Source organism: Furipterus horrens, unplaced genomic scaffold (genome assembly GCF_987537825.1).
Source record: "Furipterus horrens unplaced genomic scaffold, mFurHor1.1.pri manual_scaffold_6, whole genome shotgun sequence".
Classification (NCBI taxonomy): domain Eukaryota; kingdom Metazoa; phylum Chordata; class Mammalia; order Chiroptera; family Furipteridae; genus Furipterus; species Furipterus horrens.
The window spans coordinates 127,643,613-127,657,156 of NW_028327176.1; the positions used below are offsets into that span (position 1 = coordinate 127,643,613).

General features: G+C 41.3%; 1 protein-coding gene and 1 non-coding gene across 4 annotated transcripts; one reads left to right on the forward strand and one right to left on the reverse strand.

Moving 5' to 3' along the window:
* Positions 1-1,057: 1,057 nt before the first annotated feature.
* On the reverse strand, positions 1,058-1,164 carry LOC150007391 (U6 spliceosomal RNA). Its single transcript, XR_016512037.1, has one exon. It is a non-coding gene; the product is annotated as a U6 spliceosomal RNA (small nuclear RNA).
* Positions 1,165-8,992: 7,828 nt separating this feature from the next.
* On the forward strand, positions 8,993-12,472 carry TPBG (trophoblast glycoprotein). Of its 3 annotated transcripts, none has more exons than XM_090280525.1 (2): positions 8,993-9,125; positions 10,185-12,472. In XM_090280525.1, the coding sequence occupies exon 2, from the start codon at positions 10,511-10,513 to the stop codon at positions 11,768-11,770; it is 1,260 nt and encodes a 419-aa protein (XP_090136651.1). In that variant the 5' UTR covers positions 8,993-9,125; positions 10,185-10,510; the 3' UTR covers positions 11,771-12,472. The 3 variants fall into 3 exon arrangements, with proteins under 3 accessions (XP_090136651.1, XP_090136649.1, XP_090136650.1); XM_090280523.1 differs by lacking the exon at positions 8,993-9,125 and adding an exon at positions 9,287-9,485; XM_090280524.1 differs by lacking the exon at positions 8,993-9,125 and adding an exon at positions 9,543-10,022.
* Positions 12,473-13,544: the final 1,072 nt, after the last annotated feature.

Consider the following 13,544-nt stretch of genomic DNA (forward strand, 5'->3'; position numbering starts at 1 on the left):
GCTCATTAGTTTCCTGTATTAGGCGATATCATATGGTATTTGTCTTTCTCTGACTGGCTTATTTCACTGAATATAATAGTCTCTCGTTCCAATCATGCTGTCACAAAAGGTAGGACTTCCTTCTTTCTGCTGAATAGTATTCCATTGTGTAAATGTACCACAGTTTTTTAATCCACTCATCTACTGATAGGCACGTAGGCTGTTTCCAACACTTGGCATAGGGGTGCATAAGTTCTTTTGAATTGGTGTATCAGTGTTTTTAGGATATAATCCCAGCAGTGGAATCCCTGGGTCATAAGGCAGTTCCATTTTTAATTTTTTTGAGGAAATTCCATACTGTTTTCCACAGTGGCTGCACCAGTCTGCATTCCCACCAACAGTGCAGTAGGGTTCCCTTTTCTCCACATCCTCGCCAGCACTTGTTGTTTGTTGATTTGTTGATGATGGCCAGTTTTACCGGTGTGAGGTGGTATCTCATTGTGGCTTTAATTTGCATATCTCTGATGGCTAGTGATGTTGAACATCCTTTCATATGCCTATGGGCCCTCTGTATATCCTCCTTGGAGAAATGTCTGTTCCATTTTTAATTGGGTTAATTGTCTGGCCCATTTTTAATTGGTTTGTTTGTCTTCCTGGTGTTGAGTCATGTGGGTTCTTTTTTTAAAAAATTTATTTACTGTTTTTTTTTTTTTTCTATTACAGTTGTCCCCCTCTTTCCCCCATTGCTCACCTCCCACCCCACCCATTCCTCTCCTACAGTCCATCCCCACCCTCTTACCCCATTGACCATGTCCATGGGTCATTTATACTAGTTCCTTGACTAGACCCTTCCCCTTCTTTACCCCCTTCCTTTCTCCTTCCTCCCCCCTGGTCACTGTCAGTCTGCTCCTTGTTTACTTGCCTCTGGTTCTATTTGTGAGTTTTAAATATAAATTGGAGATCAAACCCTTGTCAGATATATCATTGGCAAATATGTTCTCCCATACAGTCAGTTCCCTTTTCATTTTGATGATGGTTTCTTTAGCTGTGCAGAAACTTTTAAATTTTAAAGTCTCATACAAATATGTAACACTTCATGAATTTGCATGTCTTCCCTGAGCAGGGGCCATGCTAATCTTCTCTGTATTATTCCAATTTTAGTATATGTGCTGCCAAAGTGAGAACTGCCTGTTTAAGAGATTTTAGGAAAGACGGAAGCATGAGCCAAGACAGGTCATTTTTATGGAAAAGCTACTGGAAAGAGCTTGGGTGGGATTTCAGGGAAGCACCAGGATGGAGGGAACAATGTGAGCCAGGTTGATAGCTACTGTCTGCTGACTCTGTGTGTGTATGGGGCAGGGGGTGGTCTCAAAAAAGGAACATTGCCCCTCCCAGCACTTTTTACGTGGCAGAAAGCTTCATCCCCAGCTCTCCCTGTATGTCCCTGGTGCCTTTTAAGCTGCCACCTCTGTGCTGGATCTGAGAGAGTGAGTGTCTCAGAAAGTATGACCTTGCTTGGCCCTTCAAGAGAACCTACCTGGGACTCCAATCACCCTCTGTCTCCCTCAGCCACAATCCCTGCTTGTTTTTACAGCCAGAGTTATGGATACTTTCTTCCTGGCACTGGAGCCCCAAGGCTAGGGGCCTGGTGTGGGGTTGAGACCCCTCATTCCTCAGCAGGGACCTCTCTGGAGAAGATATCCCTCCCAATTTTTATCTGTCACACGTGGGTGTGGGACCAGCCCATTCTGTTTCTCCAGCATTCCTAACAGTCTCGATGTGGCTTCTTGAAATCCCTACTTGTAGGACTTCCATTCAGCTAGACTTCAGGCAGTACTGGTTCTGAATGATGTTTGTACTGTAGTTTAGTTGTAATTCTAATGTCGTTGTGGGAGGATTTGAGTACTTCATTTACTTATACTGCCATCTTGACCAGAAGTTGGATTATAATTTTTTTTTAAGAAAAATTTCTGGCTTTGGAGATAGCTCTGTTTGGAAGAAAATGTGAATACGTACTACAAAAGAGGAGTCTTGGTCGAGGTGTCTCAGTTGGTTGAAGTGTTGTCCCATGTACTGAAAGGTTGTGGGTATGATTCCCATCAGGGTACATACCTGGGTTACCAGTTCAATCCCCAGTCGGGGTGACTGTGGGAGGTAGCTGATTGATGCTTCTCTCTCACGTTGATGTTTCTGTTTCTCTCTCTCACTCCCCCTCTCTCCCCATCCTTTTTCTGAGCTATGAAAAAATGTCATTGGGTGAAGATAGAAAAGATTTTTAAAAATACTACAAAAAGGCGCATTAATAAATATCTATCAAACTATTAAATTTAATTAAAATTGATTGAAGTTGGATAGTGGCTGCAATTGCAACTCCTCCCATTTTTTGATGAATTTCAATTTTTGTTTACAACCCAGTTTGGGTAAAACCTAGAGAAATAAAAAATCTTCAATGTCACCTTCAAACTTGAATTAATTCACATTAGAAGAAAAGTATTGGTAACATTGTTGATTTATCACAATTTTCTTTGAAAATATAGTATTTCAATCAAATAAGCCAGGTTCTTCTTTTAAAAATTTCTATTCTTTACTCTGGGTGTTTTTTAGCTTCCTTACAGTCAAATTTGACTCTTCAATCTGGAATCATTAAAATTTCTCTTGGGCATCATTTAAAATATAGAATGTTACAAGGTTTAGAATCATAAATGTGTATTTTCACCTCCATACTGAATAAATCACCAAAATTTATAGATTCTAACTCTTAAATATCTGTATGGGTTGTTTTCAACCTTTCAAAAACTGATGTTTCCTTTTTAAAACATAAATTTATATTCTTCTCTTTATATAAAACATAGTCACATATAAAGTTTAAAGTATGTACTACATTAACTATATTAACTAGAATAATTAAATATTAAATAATATGTAATATAACATATAAATGTTTGAGCATAACTATACTAGAAGACCCAATGAAATAGTAATATACTTCCACCTACTTATAAATAGGCTAGGACTTGAGAAAAATTAGACCAATATTCAAGTGAATATTGAAAATAATTTTTCTTTATATTTGATGTTTTCAAATAACTATAAAATAACTACAAAGTCAAACTGATACAATTGGTTTGTATTGCTCATTCAAATAGCATGAGTGGCATAGTGCCAAAGACAAAACTTTGGTAAAGGTCCAAACAAAGCAATATACAAGGTCTGTCTGGAGAAAGCCGAACCATTGTTAATATAATGAGAACGGTTTTGTGACATTGATGTAACTTGGCAGCCAAGGAGAGTGAACTGGAATGTACATACGTGAACAATGACGACTTCACTATACTCATGTGTGGGGGCAGTAGATGCCACTGAGTGAACATGTGTACTGTGTGGCCAGTTCATTCAAAAAGATAAAGTAGAGCAACAAATCTGCATCATATTTAGTGTTAATCGTGAACATTCCTCCGCAGAAACTATTTGGATGCTTCGGAAAGCCGCAGCTATGGGCAGCTTCATTATGGCTATGTACCCGCTCAGATATCACATCTCATGCAGTTTTTTGGCAAAACATCAAATCACCCAGGTGACTCAGCCTGGATTTGTGCCCTGCGACTTCTGGCTTTTAACAAAACTAAATAGTCTTTGAAAGGGAAGAGATTTCAGACTGTCAATAAGATTTGGGAAAAGGTGACGGGGTAGCTGATGGCACTTGGGAGAACTGTGTGAGGTCCCAATTTGCCTACTTTCAAAGGGACTGATGTATCATTGTCTTACATACAATGCTTCTTGTATCTTCAATAAAGGTTTCTATTTTTCATATTTATGTGGCTGGATACTTTCTGGACAGACTTTGTATATTTGTATATTCTTTCTTCAATGAACATGGCAGCTGCATTTCTGGCAAATTTAATGTATATTAAAACCATACTATAAATACTTGTAGTTTAAATGTAAAATGAAGTTGTATCTAGGTTGAGATGATTATAATGAAGTTGTTTACATTTAGGTGGATTTTCTGAAAGTCATGTGGGAAAAAATTTTTTTCATTGTATGTTATTATCCCTCTAATTACAGCATGTCTATTATCCCTCCCCAGCTTCTACTCACTAAAGGTCACTATAGCTAATCATTGTGACAAGGAGAAAATGCTTCCTCAAATATCAAAGTGCTCACTAGTGGTAGCGCCACCGTGTTGAGAACCACTAGTCTATATCATCTGGTTCTACCTTGCCAGTCTCTTCCAGCTGCTTTAGTTGGTTATTCAAGATCTGTCACTTGGACCTCCCAACTCTTCTCCCTGTCCTTAGTCTTCTCTAACTCACCTCTAAAACAGATAACAAAAGTGATCTTTCTAATATGCTCATCTGATCATGTTATTTTCCTGCTAAATGTCTTCAGAGCTCCCTGGCACTCTAGAATGAAGTCAAACTTGTTAGTATGAGGGCTATAAACTGATCCCATCTTATTTCAGATCTGACCTTGTACCATTCCTTCTAGCGTGTGCTGTGTTCTTGCCCACGTAGTCTATAGAACTGAACAAGTTCTCTGGGTCTTTTTACCAACTTGTCATCTTTTATCAGGCAAGTTCTCCAGACAATTTCTCCACTCCTCCTTTGACCCCTGCAGTTACCATATGTTTTGTGACTGTTAGATGGTCTGCCCCTATCACTAGACTGAATTCTCTGGTGGCAGAAATTTCTATCCTATGCACTTTTGTATCCTGAGATTATCAAATAGGTGAAGAGTAAATGGTAAGGTCTTAAAAAGTTAAACACTTAAAGTTGAATGACCCTGTAATGTTAGCTGTTCAGAGAGTGCTGCTGATCATAATGAATTGTTTTTATTTGTTTTAATATTTTCTCACTCTTGAAGAATATAACATATTTACATCCACTTTAATCTCTCCAGTCTGTTATAGCTTTTTAGCTATGTTCTTTCTTTAGTATTTATTTCACCTCCAGTGAATTCTGAAAAATCTTTGTCATAGTTTTCTTTTACCAGCCCCAACTCCCATTGTACTCACTCTGGAACAAATGTTCCTGACCCATTTCCTAGTTATATTTTACTTAATTTAGTTTAGATATCTCAGACAAGAAGCCCACTTTTTTTCCTAGAGTGGTTTTTAAATTAACTCATGAAAAGTTTCTTTTCAATCATTAACAAATTTTTAAAATTATTTCTCCATGAATGTATGTATATAATAATATGTATGTAACAGTTTCCCCACCCAGAATTAACCCTAAAGTTGACTATTGTGGTTTTAACTGTTGGTTCACGGTTTTATGACATATGTGTTTGATGTTCACCAAAACTTGATTTTGTTTTGGGTATTTTCTAAATTTCAGAGTGTTCACCTTTGTCAATTCATTTGCTAATTTAAGGTAGAGATCAAAATTAACTAGTTTTAAATAACAGTGTTTGTCCATGCTGGACCACATGGCTTATCTCTCCTAGTTATCATGAGGGTGACCATAATCACTCAGCTTTTTAAAAACATATTCCATTATTCCTTGACTTCCCAGGACTTAGTGGCAAAATTTCAATAATTTACTAATGACTTGCCTTTGGGTCATTAGGAGAAAAAAATCATCCCTTTAGGGAAAAATCTGCTAAATAAATGATGGTGCAGATACATTTTCCTGGAGGCTACAAAGTGACCAATCGAAATACACTAATTTGGTTCTTCATCTGGACATACATTTCTTCCATTTCATTTTGGAATGAAGAATAAATGAGGCAAAATGTGCTCTGAAATCCTGTCCTGCTTTAGAATGTGTAAATAGCATAATGAACAAAAAGAGTTTCAAGCTGTCAAGAGTAAGGCAAGTATGATAATTTAGGATAATTAATTGCTTATGACAATCAAAACAGAACTAATCCTAGAAAGCTTTCACTTGAAGGAAACGTCTTTAAGAAGTACTTACTGATAGAAATGTCTTTAAGTTGGGCAGTTAAAAAAATGTGGTACAACAATCCACAGTATGGAATATTTTGCTGTCTTTAAAAAAGAAGAAAGCATACCTATATGTATGGACATAAAACAATATATGGTTGTTTTAAAGTAAAAAATATATATGGCTAATACTATAATCTCATTTATATAAAAATAGCAGAAATAAAAGTAAAATATATACAAAGAAAGAGGAAATTGGAAAGATACACAACCATCAAACTGCACTCAACATTCTGCAATGAAGGCTTTTATTTCTGTGTTTCTTTCAGCAGGTGATGAAATCCTTTGTTGCCAGATCTGCCATATCAAATAAAGGATGCCCAGTTAAATTAGAATTTCAAGTAAACAGTGAACTATTTTAGTATAAGTATATCCCAAATATTGTATGGGACATATTTATACTAAAAAATTAGCCATTGTTTAACTGAAATTCAAGTTTAACTGGGTATCCTGAATTTTTATTTGCTATATCTCACAATTTTCCTTATGGAGACCATCAACTATTCATTCTTGTACATACTACTATTACTAATGTAGTCAGTTACAGATAAATACAGTGGGTCCACAATAAATGGCAAGGAGAGTAATTAAGGAAAGCACAATAATAACAATTTTGCTAAGTGTGTTTATTTTAATGCTCATGGAAATGCCCTAGGTTTATTAGTGTTCTTATTTTACAGATTAAGAAACAGGGGTGTACAAAAGCCACATAGTAAGTGGTGAAGTTAGAAATGACCCAAGTTTCTGGGTCCTGATTCAACAGCCATAACCAACTGCCAGCAGCGAAGTAGAGGAAGAAAAGGGGAAGAGGGGCCACAGATGAGGCTCCAGTGTAGCAGAGCAGGGCTTTGCACAAACTCCTTAGCCTTGCCTACATATGGAATGTGGGATGTTTATGAAAGACAGACAAATCTGGAGCTGATCCCCATCTCCACCATTCACTGGAAAGTTACAGCAGTTTCCCCTTATCTGCGTTTCAGTTTCCAAGGTTTCAGTTACGCGTGTCAACTCAGGTTGGAAAATACTAAATAGAAAATTCCAGAATCAAATAATTCATAAGTTTTAAGTGGTGTGTTTGTTCTGAATGATAGAATCTCACACTCTCCTGCCCCAGCCAAGAACCATCCCTTTGTCCAGTGTATCCATGCTCTGCAAGCTCCTGGTCCCCTAGTCACTTAGTAGCCATCTTGATTATCAGATCAATTGCCAAGATATTGAAGAACTTGTACTCAGGTAACTCATATTTTATAATGGCCCTAAAGTGCAAGAGTAGTAATGTGACCATTTCAGATATGCCGAAGAGAAGCCAAAAAATGTTTCCTTTAAGTGAAAAGATGAGTACAGTACTACAGTAAGATATTGAGAGACACCACATTCACCTAACTTTTATTATAATATATTGTTGATAATTGTTCTATTTTATTATTATTGTTAATCTCTTATTATGCCTAATTTATAAATTAAACTTTATCATAGGTATTTACAGGAAAAATCAGTATATTTAGAGGTAGGTACTACCTATGATTTCGAGCATTTACTGGGGGTCTTGGAATATATCCCCAGCATATAAGGGGGGAGGGGACTACAGTGTATTATTTATTTTTGCCTCAATTTCTTCCTCTGTAGAACTGGAGTGATAGTGCCTACCTGATTACTGATGTGCAGAGTAATCGAAATAATTTCTGTAAAGTGATCAGCACAGGGTTTTGGCATGTTAGACAGTTAATAATCAGAACCTCAGGTTTTTCACTTGTAGAACAGGTTAACACCACCGGTAATAACAAAAGAATAATACTAATGATATCTATATTGCCAAGTTAATTTGAAGATCAGGTGAGACTATATATAATATTTCTAAATTGTAAAGTGCTTCTCATTTGTAACAGAGCAATTGCTTTTTAGATCAGAACCAGAATTTCATGCCAGAGCATTACTACAGGTTTTCCCCCCAGAAGTAATTAATTCTGTTTTAAAATGTATCATAGAGTAAACTTGACTTTTTTCTTGGTATACATAGATCTATGAATTTTAACCCATGTGTCGATTTATGTAACTACCACCACAACCATCATACAGAACATCACTACAGCGTTTGAGATCCTTTTTTCAAAGTTTTCATATTCAGGTTGCAAAACACTTTTTAAAATAAGGGGGATTTACATCAATGTTTTGAAGATTCAAATGAAAAAACTGGCTTTTTGCTCAAATATCTGCAATCTCCAACCCTTCCAGGTCTTGGCTGGGTCATCTTTGCTACTGGTTTTGCAGACAATTTCTTGCCGTAAAAGTGATGAGGAACAGACTTGAGAGTCGGGGCTTTATTCTCACTAAACGCATCAGGCATAGGCACAAACTTCAGCATTCCTTATTTGAGCATTTTATTACCGTTTCCTCTAATTGCCATTTTTCTCTCCAAACTGAAGAAGCCTTCTCATCCTTTCAGGGAAATTATTTGATTGGGACAAAGGATACACTTACCGAGAGAGCAAGGATAGAGCTTTCAGGACCCCAAACCTCTCCAATATAACAGAATCCTTCCAGTAAGTAGTTATTCAACCTGTCCCTTTCCCCAACTCCATCCTTTCCACCTTCCTGCCTGTCGAGCACCCCCACAAGCGATAGATTTTCGGGCCAAACTTCTGATCTCCCTGGGCGGCATCCCTCCACCCCCCACCTCGAGAACTCTCCTAGCTTAAGTGACTGGCACTGACACATTACAGCTAAATCTGGTGAAAGGGGGCGGGGCCGCTTTCCGGGTGACTCACGTCGTTGCTATTTGCCTTTTGTTTCTAGGATGCTTTGGCTGACTTTTTCTTCCCTCTGCTTTTAATTTTGGGAGGAGAAAAAACTAATGAATCAAGAATGATTCTCCTCTCCGTTACCCCCCCGCATCTTAAAATTAGCTCTCTTTACAAGTTCCATAACTATTCAAGACATGCGGGGGCGGGGCAGTTCGGGGACGCATTCGTTATACCTAAATCTGAAGTTGGCATCTAAGGTATCATTTGGATGGGAAGATTTCCTGAAGCTCCTTTGCAGCTTGCTGGGCGTTTTGCTGCGGCCGCTGTGCATTTTCAGCTGATTTCTTTATGCTGCTGCTTCCCGCTGCCTTGTCATGCCTGAAGCTATCTCGTTACTGCCCTGGGTGCCCGAATCAGGGTGAATTCCACGAGATTCACTAGCGGTTTTGTTCCCGTCCAAGGTAAATACAGTATGCAAAATGAGGAACCAACAAAGGATGCCGAGGATGGGGGAGAGAGGGATTCCCTCACCTTTTCCCGCACATTCTTCGTTAATTTCCACCAGAAGGAGGCGCGCGGCCCAGATTCCCCCCAGTTTCCTTTCTTAAATATCCCTGCTGAGGGCTTCCAAGGCTGGCTGTGCGGCATAAGTCCCTCCAGCGGGCCTGGCCCTCCCCCGCCCCCGGGTTGGTTTTTCCCAGCTGGGGAGGTTGGGCCAGGGGCTGGGGTGCGGGAAGAGTCGGCACTCGCATCTCGGAGCCGGAAAGTCGGTGCGACTCTGTTGGGACTAGGAGTTGTCTCCGGAGCTGGCGGGCGCGGAGGTGAGCGGTTGGGAGCCTGCCGCGCAGGCGAGAAGCAGGAGGCAGCGCCCGGGCTCCTCCGCATCCTCAGGCGGGAGAGTAGCGTAGGTCCCGGGTTTCACCGCCGCTTTGTTCGCGGTCTCTCCCCTTCTCTTTGGAGATTACTTGAACCCCCTTAGGTATTCGAGGGGCTCGCAGAGGCGCAGGCTGGCGGAGAGAGGGTAACTGTACAGTCCTCCACTTCCTGCTTATCCGAGAAGAGAATAAAAGAGATAAAAAGACTCTCGGAACCTGAAACTTCCCTCTTCTCCTAACCTGCACCAGTGGAGAGGTCCGGGTGGGGGCGGAGACCCGGAAAGCAGGTTGTCCGCGGAGGCGGTAGGAGTGAGAAGTTTGGTCAGGAGGGAGCAAGGGATTTAGCCAGAAGTTACGCGCGGGGGACAAGTTTGATCTCGAAAAAAGGAGGGCGGGAGGGTGGAAGGATATATATATATATCTCAATCCAGAGCAGAAGCAAGACTTTGCGCTCCTGTCTCGGGATGCGCGCCCCTCTCCCGGGTAAGGATGTGCGTGGGAATGGGGGAGGTGAGGCCCTTACAGACTTTCGGAGGGAGGTCTTGGGACCGAGTGGGGACAACTTGGCTTGGATAGGCTGGTTCCCGCACTCGGGAGAGCTCTGGTTGCCACAGCTCCTCACGCTTCTCTCCCATGTGTCCCTAGGTCCTGCAGCGGATCTAGCGTGAGGCGCCAACAAAAGAGGCGAGAGGTACCACCCGAGGGCGGCGGCAGGAAGAGGAGCAAGAGTTTGTGTTCCAACTCGCCGTGCGTACTTTTTGGAGGGAAGGGGCGGGGATATCGCCCCGGCAGGGGAAGGCCCGCTGGCAAGGGGGTGGTTGGCCAAGTTCCGGTTGCGGCGTCCCTCCTCCGCTCCCAAGGGAGGAAACTTTTCTCAGAAGCTTCCTGTCGACCCGCGCCCTCCGGGCCCAGCTCCCGAGCCATCGGAGCGGGCGCCGTCCCAGGCCAGCTCCTGGGAGACCGGTGCCGTGATGCCTGGGGGGTGCTCCCGGGGCCCCGGCGCCGGGGACGCGCGGCTGCGACTCGTGCGGCTGGCGCTGGTCTTGCTGGGCTGGGTCTCCTCGTCCTCACTCACCTCGGCGACCTCCTCCACGTCCTCTGTGGCGTTCCTGGCCTCCGCGGTGTCCGCCCAGCCCCCGCTGACAAGCCCATGCCCCGCGCCTTGCGAATGCTCAGAAGCAGCGCGGACCGTCAAGTGCGTTAATCGTAACCTGACCGAAGTGCCGGGTGACTTGCCCCCTTACGTGCGAAACCTCTTCCTCACCGGCAATCAGCTGGCAGTGCTCCCAGCCGGCGCCTTCTCCCGTCGACCGCCGCTGGCCGAGTTGGCCGCGCTCAACCTCAGCGGCAGCCGTCTGCAGGAGGTGCGCGCCGGAGCCTTCGAGAATCTACCCAGTTTGCGCCAGCTCGACCTCAGTCACAACCCTCTGGCCTATCTCAGCCCTTTCTCATTCTCCGGCAGCAACGCCAGTATCGCAGCCCCCAGCCCGCTTGTGGAACTGATACTGAACCACATCCTGCCCCCTGCCGATGAGCTGCAGAACAAGAGTTTTGAGGGTATGGTGGCAGCTGCCCTTCGAGCTGGCCAGGCGCTGCGTGGGCTCCGTCGCCTGGAGCTCACCAGCAACCACTTTCTCTACCTGCCCCGCGATGTACTGGCCCAGCTGCCGGGCCTCAGGCACCTGGACCTGCGCAACAACTCGCTGGTGAGCCTGACTTATGTGTCCTTCCGAAACTTGACACATCTGGAAAGCCTCCACCTGGAGGACAACGCCCTCAAGGTCCTTCACAATGGCACCCTGGCAGAGTTGCAAGGCCTGCCCCAAGTCAGGGTTTTCCTAGACAACAATCCCTGGGTCTGCGACTGCCACATGGCAGACATGGTGACCTGGCTCAAGGAGACAGACGTAGTGCAGAGCAAAGCCAGGCTCACCTGTGCATTCCCGGAAAACATGAGGAATCGGGTCCTTCTGGAACTCAACAGCTCCGACCTGGACTGTGACCCTATCTTCCCTCCATCCCTGCAGACTTCTTATGTCTTCCTAGGTATAGTTTTAGCCCTGATAGGTGCCATTTTCCTACTGGTTTTGTATTTGAACCGTAAGGGGATAAAAAAGTGGATGCATAACATCAGAGATGCCTGCAGGGATCACATGGAAGGGTACCATTACAGATATGAAATAAATGCGGACCCCAGGTTAACAAACCTCAGTTCTAATTCGGATGTCTGAGAAACTTTCGGAGATAGAACAATGACAACTATGCATGAGATGTAGACTAAATTAAGCTTTATCCTGTCCCAGGCTTGCTTCACCTCCACCCCTCACTATAGACACCACTGACCTTGACTGAAAGCAGTGAAGGGAATTTGCTCCCTTGTCATGTAAAGTGTCTTGGTGTGGTCTGCTGATGTAAGATGGATGAACAATTGCACAGTTGTTTACCCTCTTCCCTTTTTTGGAACTCAACACCTGTGGAGGGATTTTTCAAGTTTCAGCATGAACTCCTGGCTGTCTGTTTCTCTTAGTACAGTTCAAGGTATAACAAGTGTACCAACACAGATAGCATTCAACAGAAGCTGCCTCAACATTTTTGAGAAAAATACTCAGTTCATAAGTATCAGTTTTATTCTCATGTACCTAAATTGTGAAGAAAATGATTGCATTCCATAAACTGCCTGCAGACCTTAGCAAGCTCTTCAAAGTAACTCCATAGTACACAGAAGCAACTGCATCCAAGAGCATGCTTACATTTTACTGTTCTGCATATTACAAAAAAATGACTTGCAACTTCAGATAACTTCTTTGACAAAGTAAATTACTTTTTTTTTGGTTGCAGTTTATATCAAACTATATGGGAGTTGGTTTACAAACTGCATCGAGATCCAACAGGCTAAATTGTTAAAAAAATTCAATAAATATTCTTAAAAGAATTACTGTTGTGTTCAAGTTTGGTGTTTGGAAAAAAAATGATTAGGGGCAATGATACTGAATGGTCTTGGTTCCAATGATAATTAAGGTATTATAGCTGAGAATGAAACTGGCGCAATATCTTAACATAAGTAGACTTTGGAGATAATTTTGAGGTGGTGGGTCCTTTCAGGATTTAAATAGAGAATTTGAATATTCATGTGAATAGACTTATGGTCCATAATTAATGCTATTTAAGAAGCAGTTTTGTGAGAGCATCTTAAAGTTGGTGAGAGGGAAGAGTTCTATATAATCAACAGTTCACAGTTTGGAGCTTTTTTAGATTAAGTTTTTAGGATAGAACAAAATTATTAATAAAAATATGAAATTATCCAGTGGGTTTTTAGAGTATAAAACATATAGTACAAATAAATGTATGAAAATGAAGTATTTTAAAAATATTCTAAAATCAGAGATTTTAAAATGTAAATTTAAAAAATTTTCCTAAGATCATCATGTAAATTGGAACTTTGACTTTCTTGAGAATATTTTAAAATTTTGGTTAGTTTACCTGCTAAATACATTTAAAAATTTGATATGCTAATATATGAATTTGAGGACATAACCAGAGATAAGTATCTACATGCATAAACAAGTATCTCAAATAATCAGGTTTTTATGTTCAGCTCCGTATTGAAGAATTTGGGGATAGTTTGATTTTAGTTAAGCTCTATGTTGGTATATAGACCTTTGTGAAAAATAAATCACGTTTAAGTATAAATAAAGCAATTGGTTCATTAATTGATATTCTCAGTAATAGACAAGATTTTTTTCAAAGTATTTGCCAATTAAGTTTAAGAGTAAAATTCCATTAATCTCCAAACGACTTTAATTTAGCCATCAGTGTGATTAACTTTCACCAGTAAGTCTTAGGGCCTTTTTTTCTTTTTCCCAAATTATGTTCTGCAGTGTTTCATATTTGAAATAAAATTTAATTTCCATATTTTTATAAATGAAATAGGATTAGATAGTATTTTAGGTTCTAGAAATCTTCGCCTATTCCTTTTTTGAATTAAATTTATAAGTGTTTAAAATA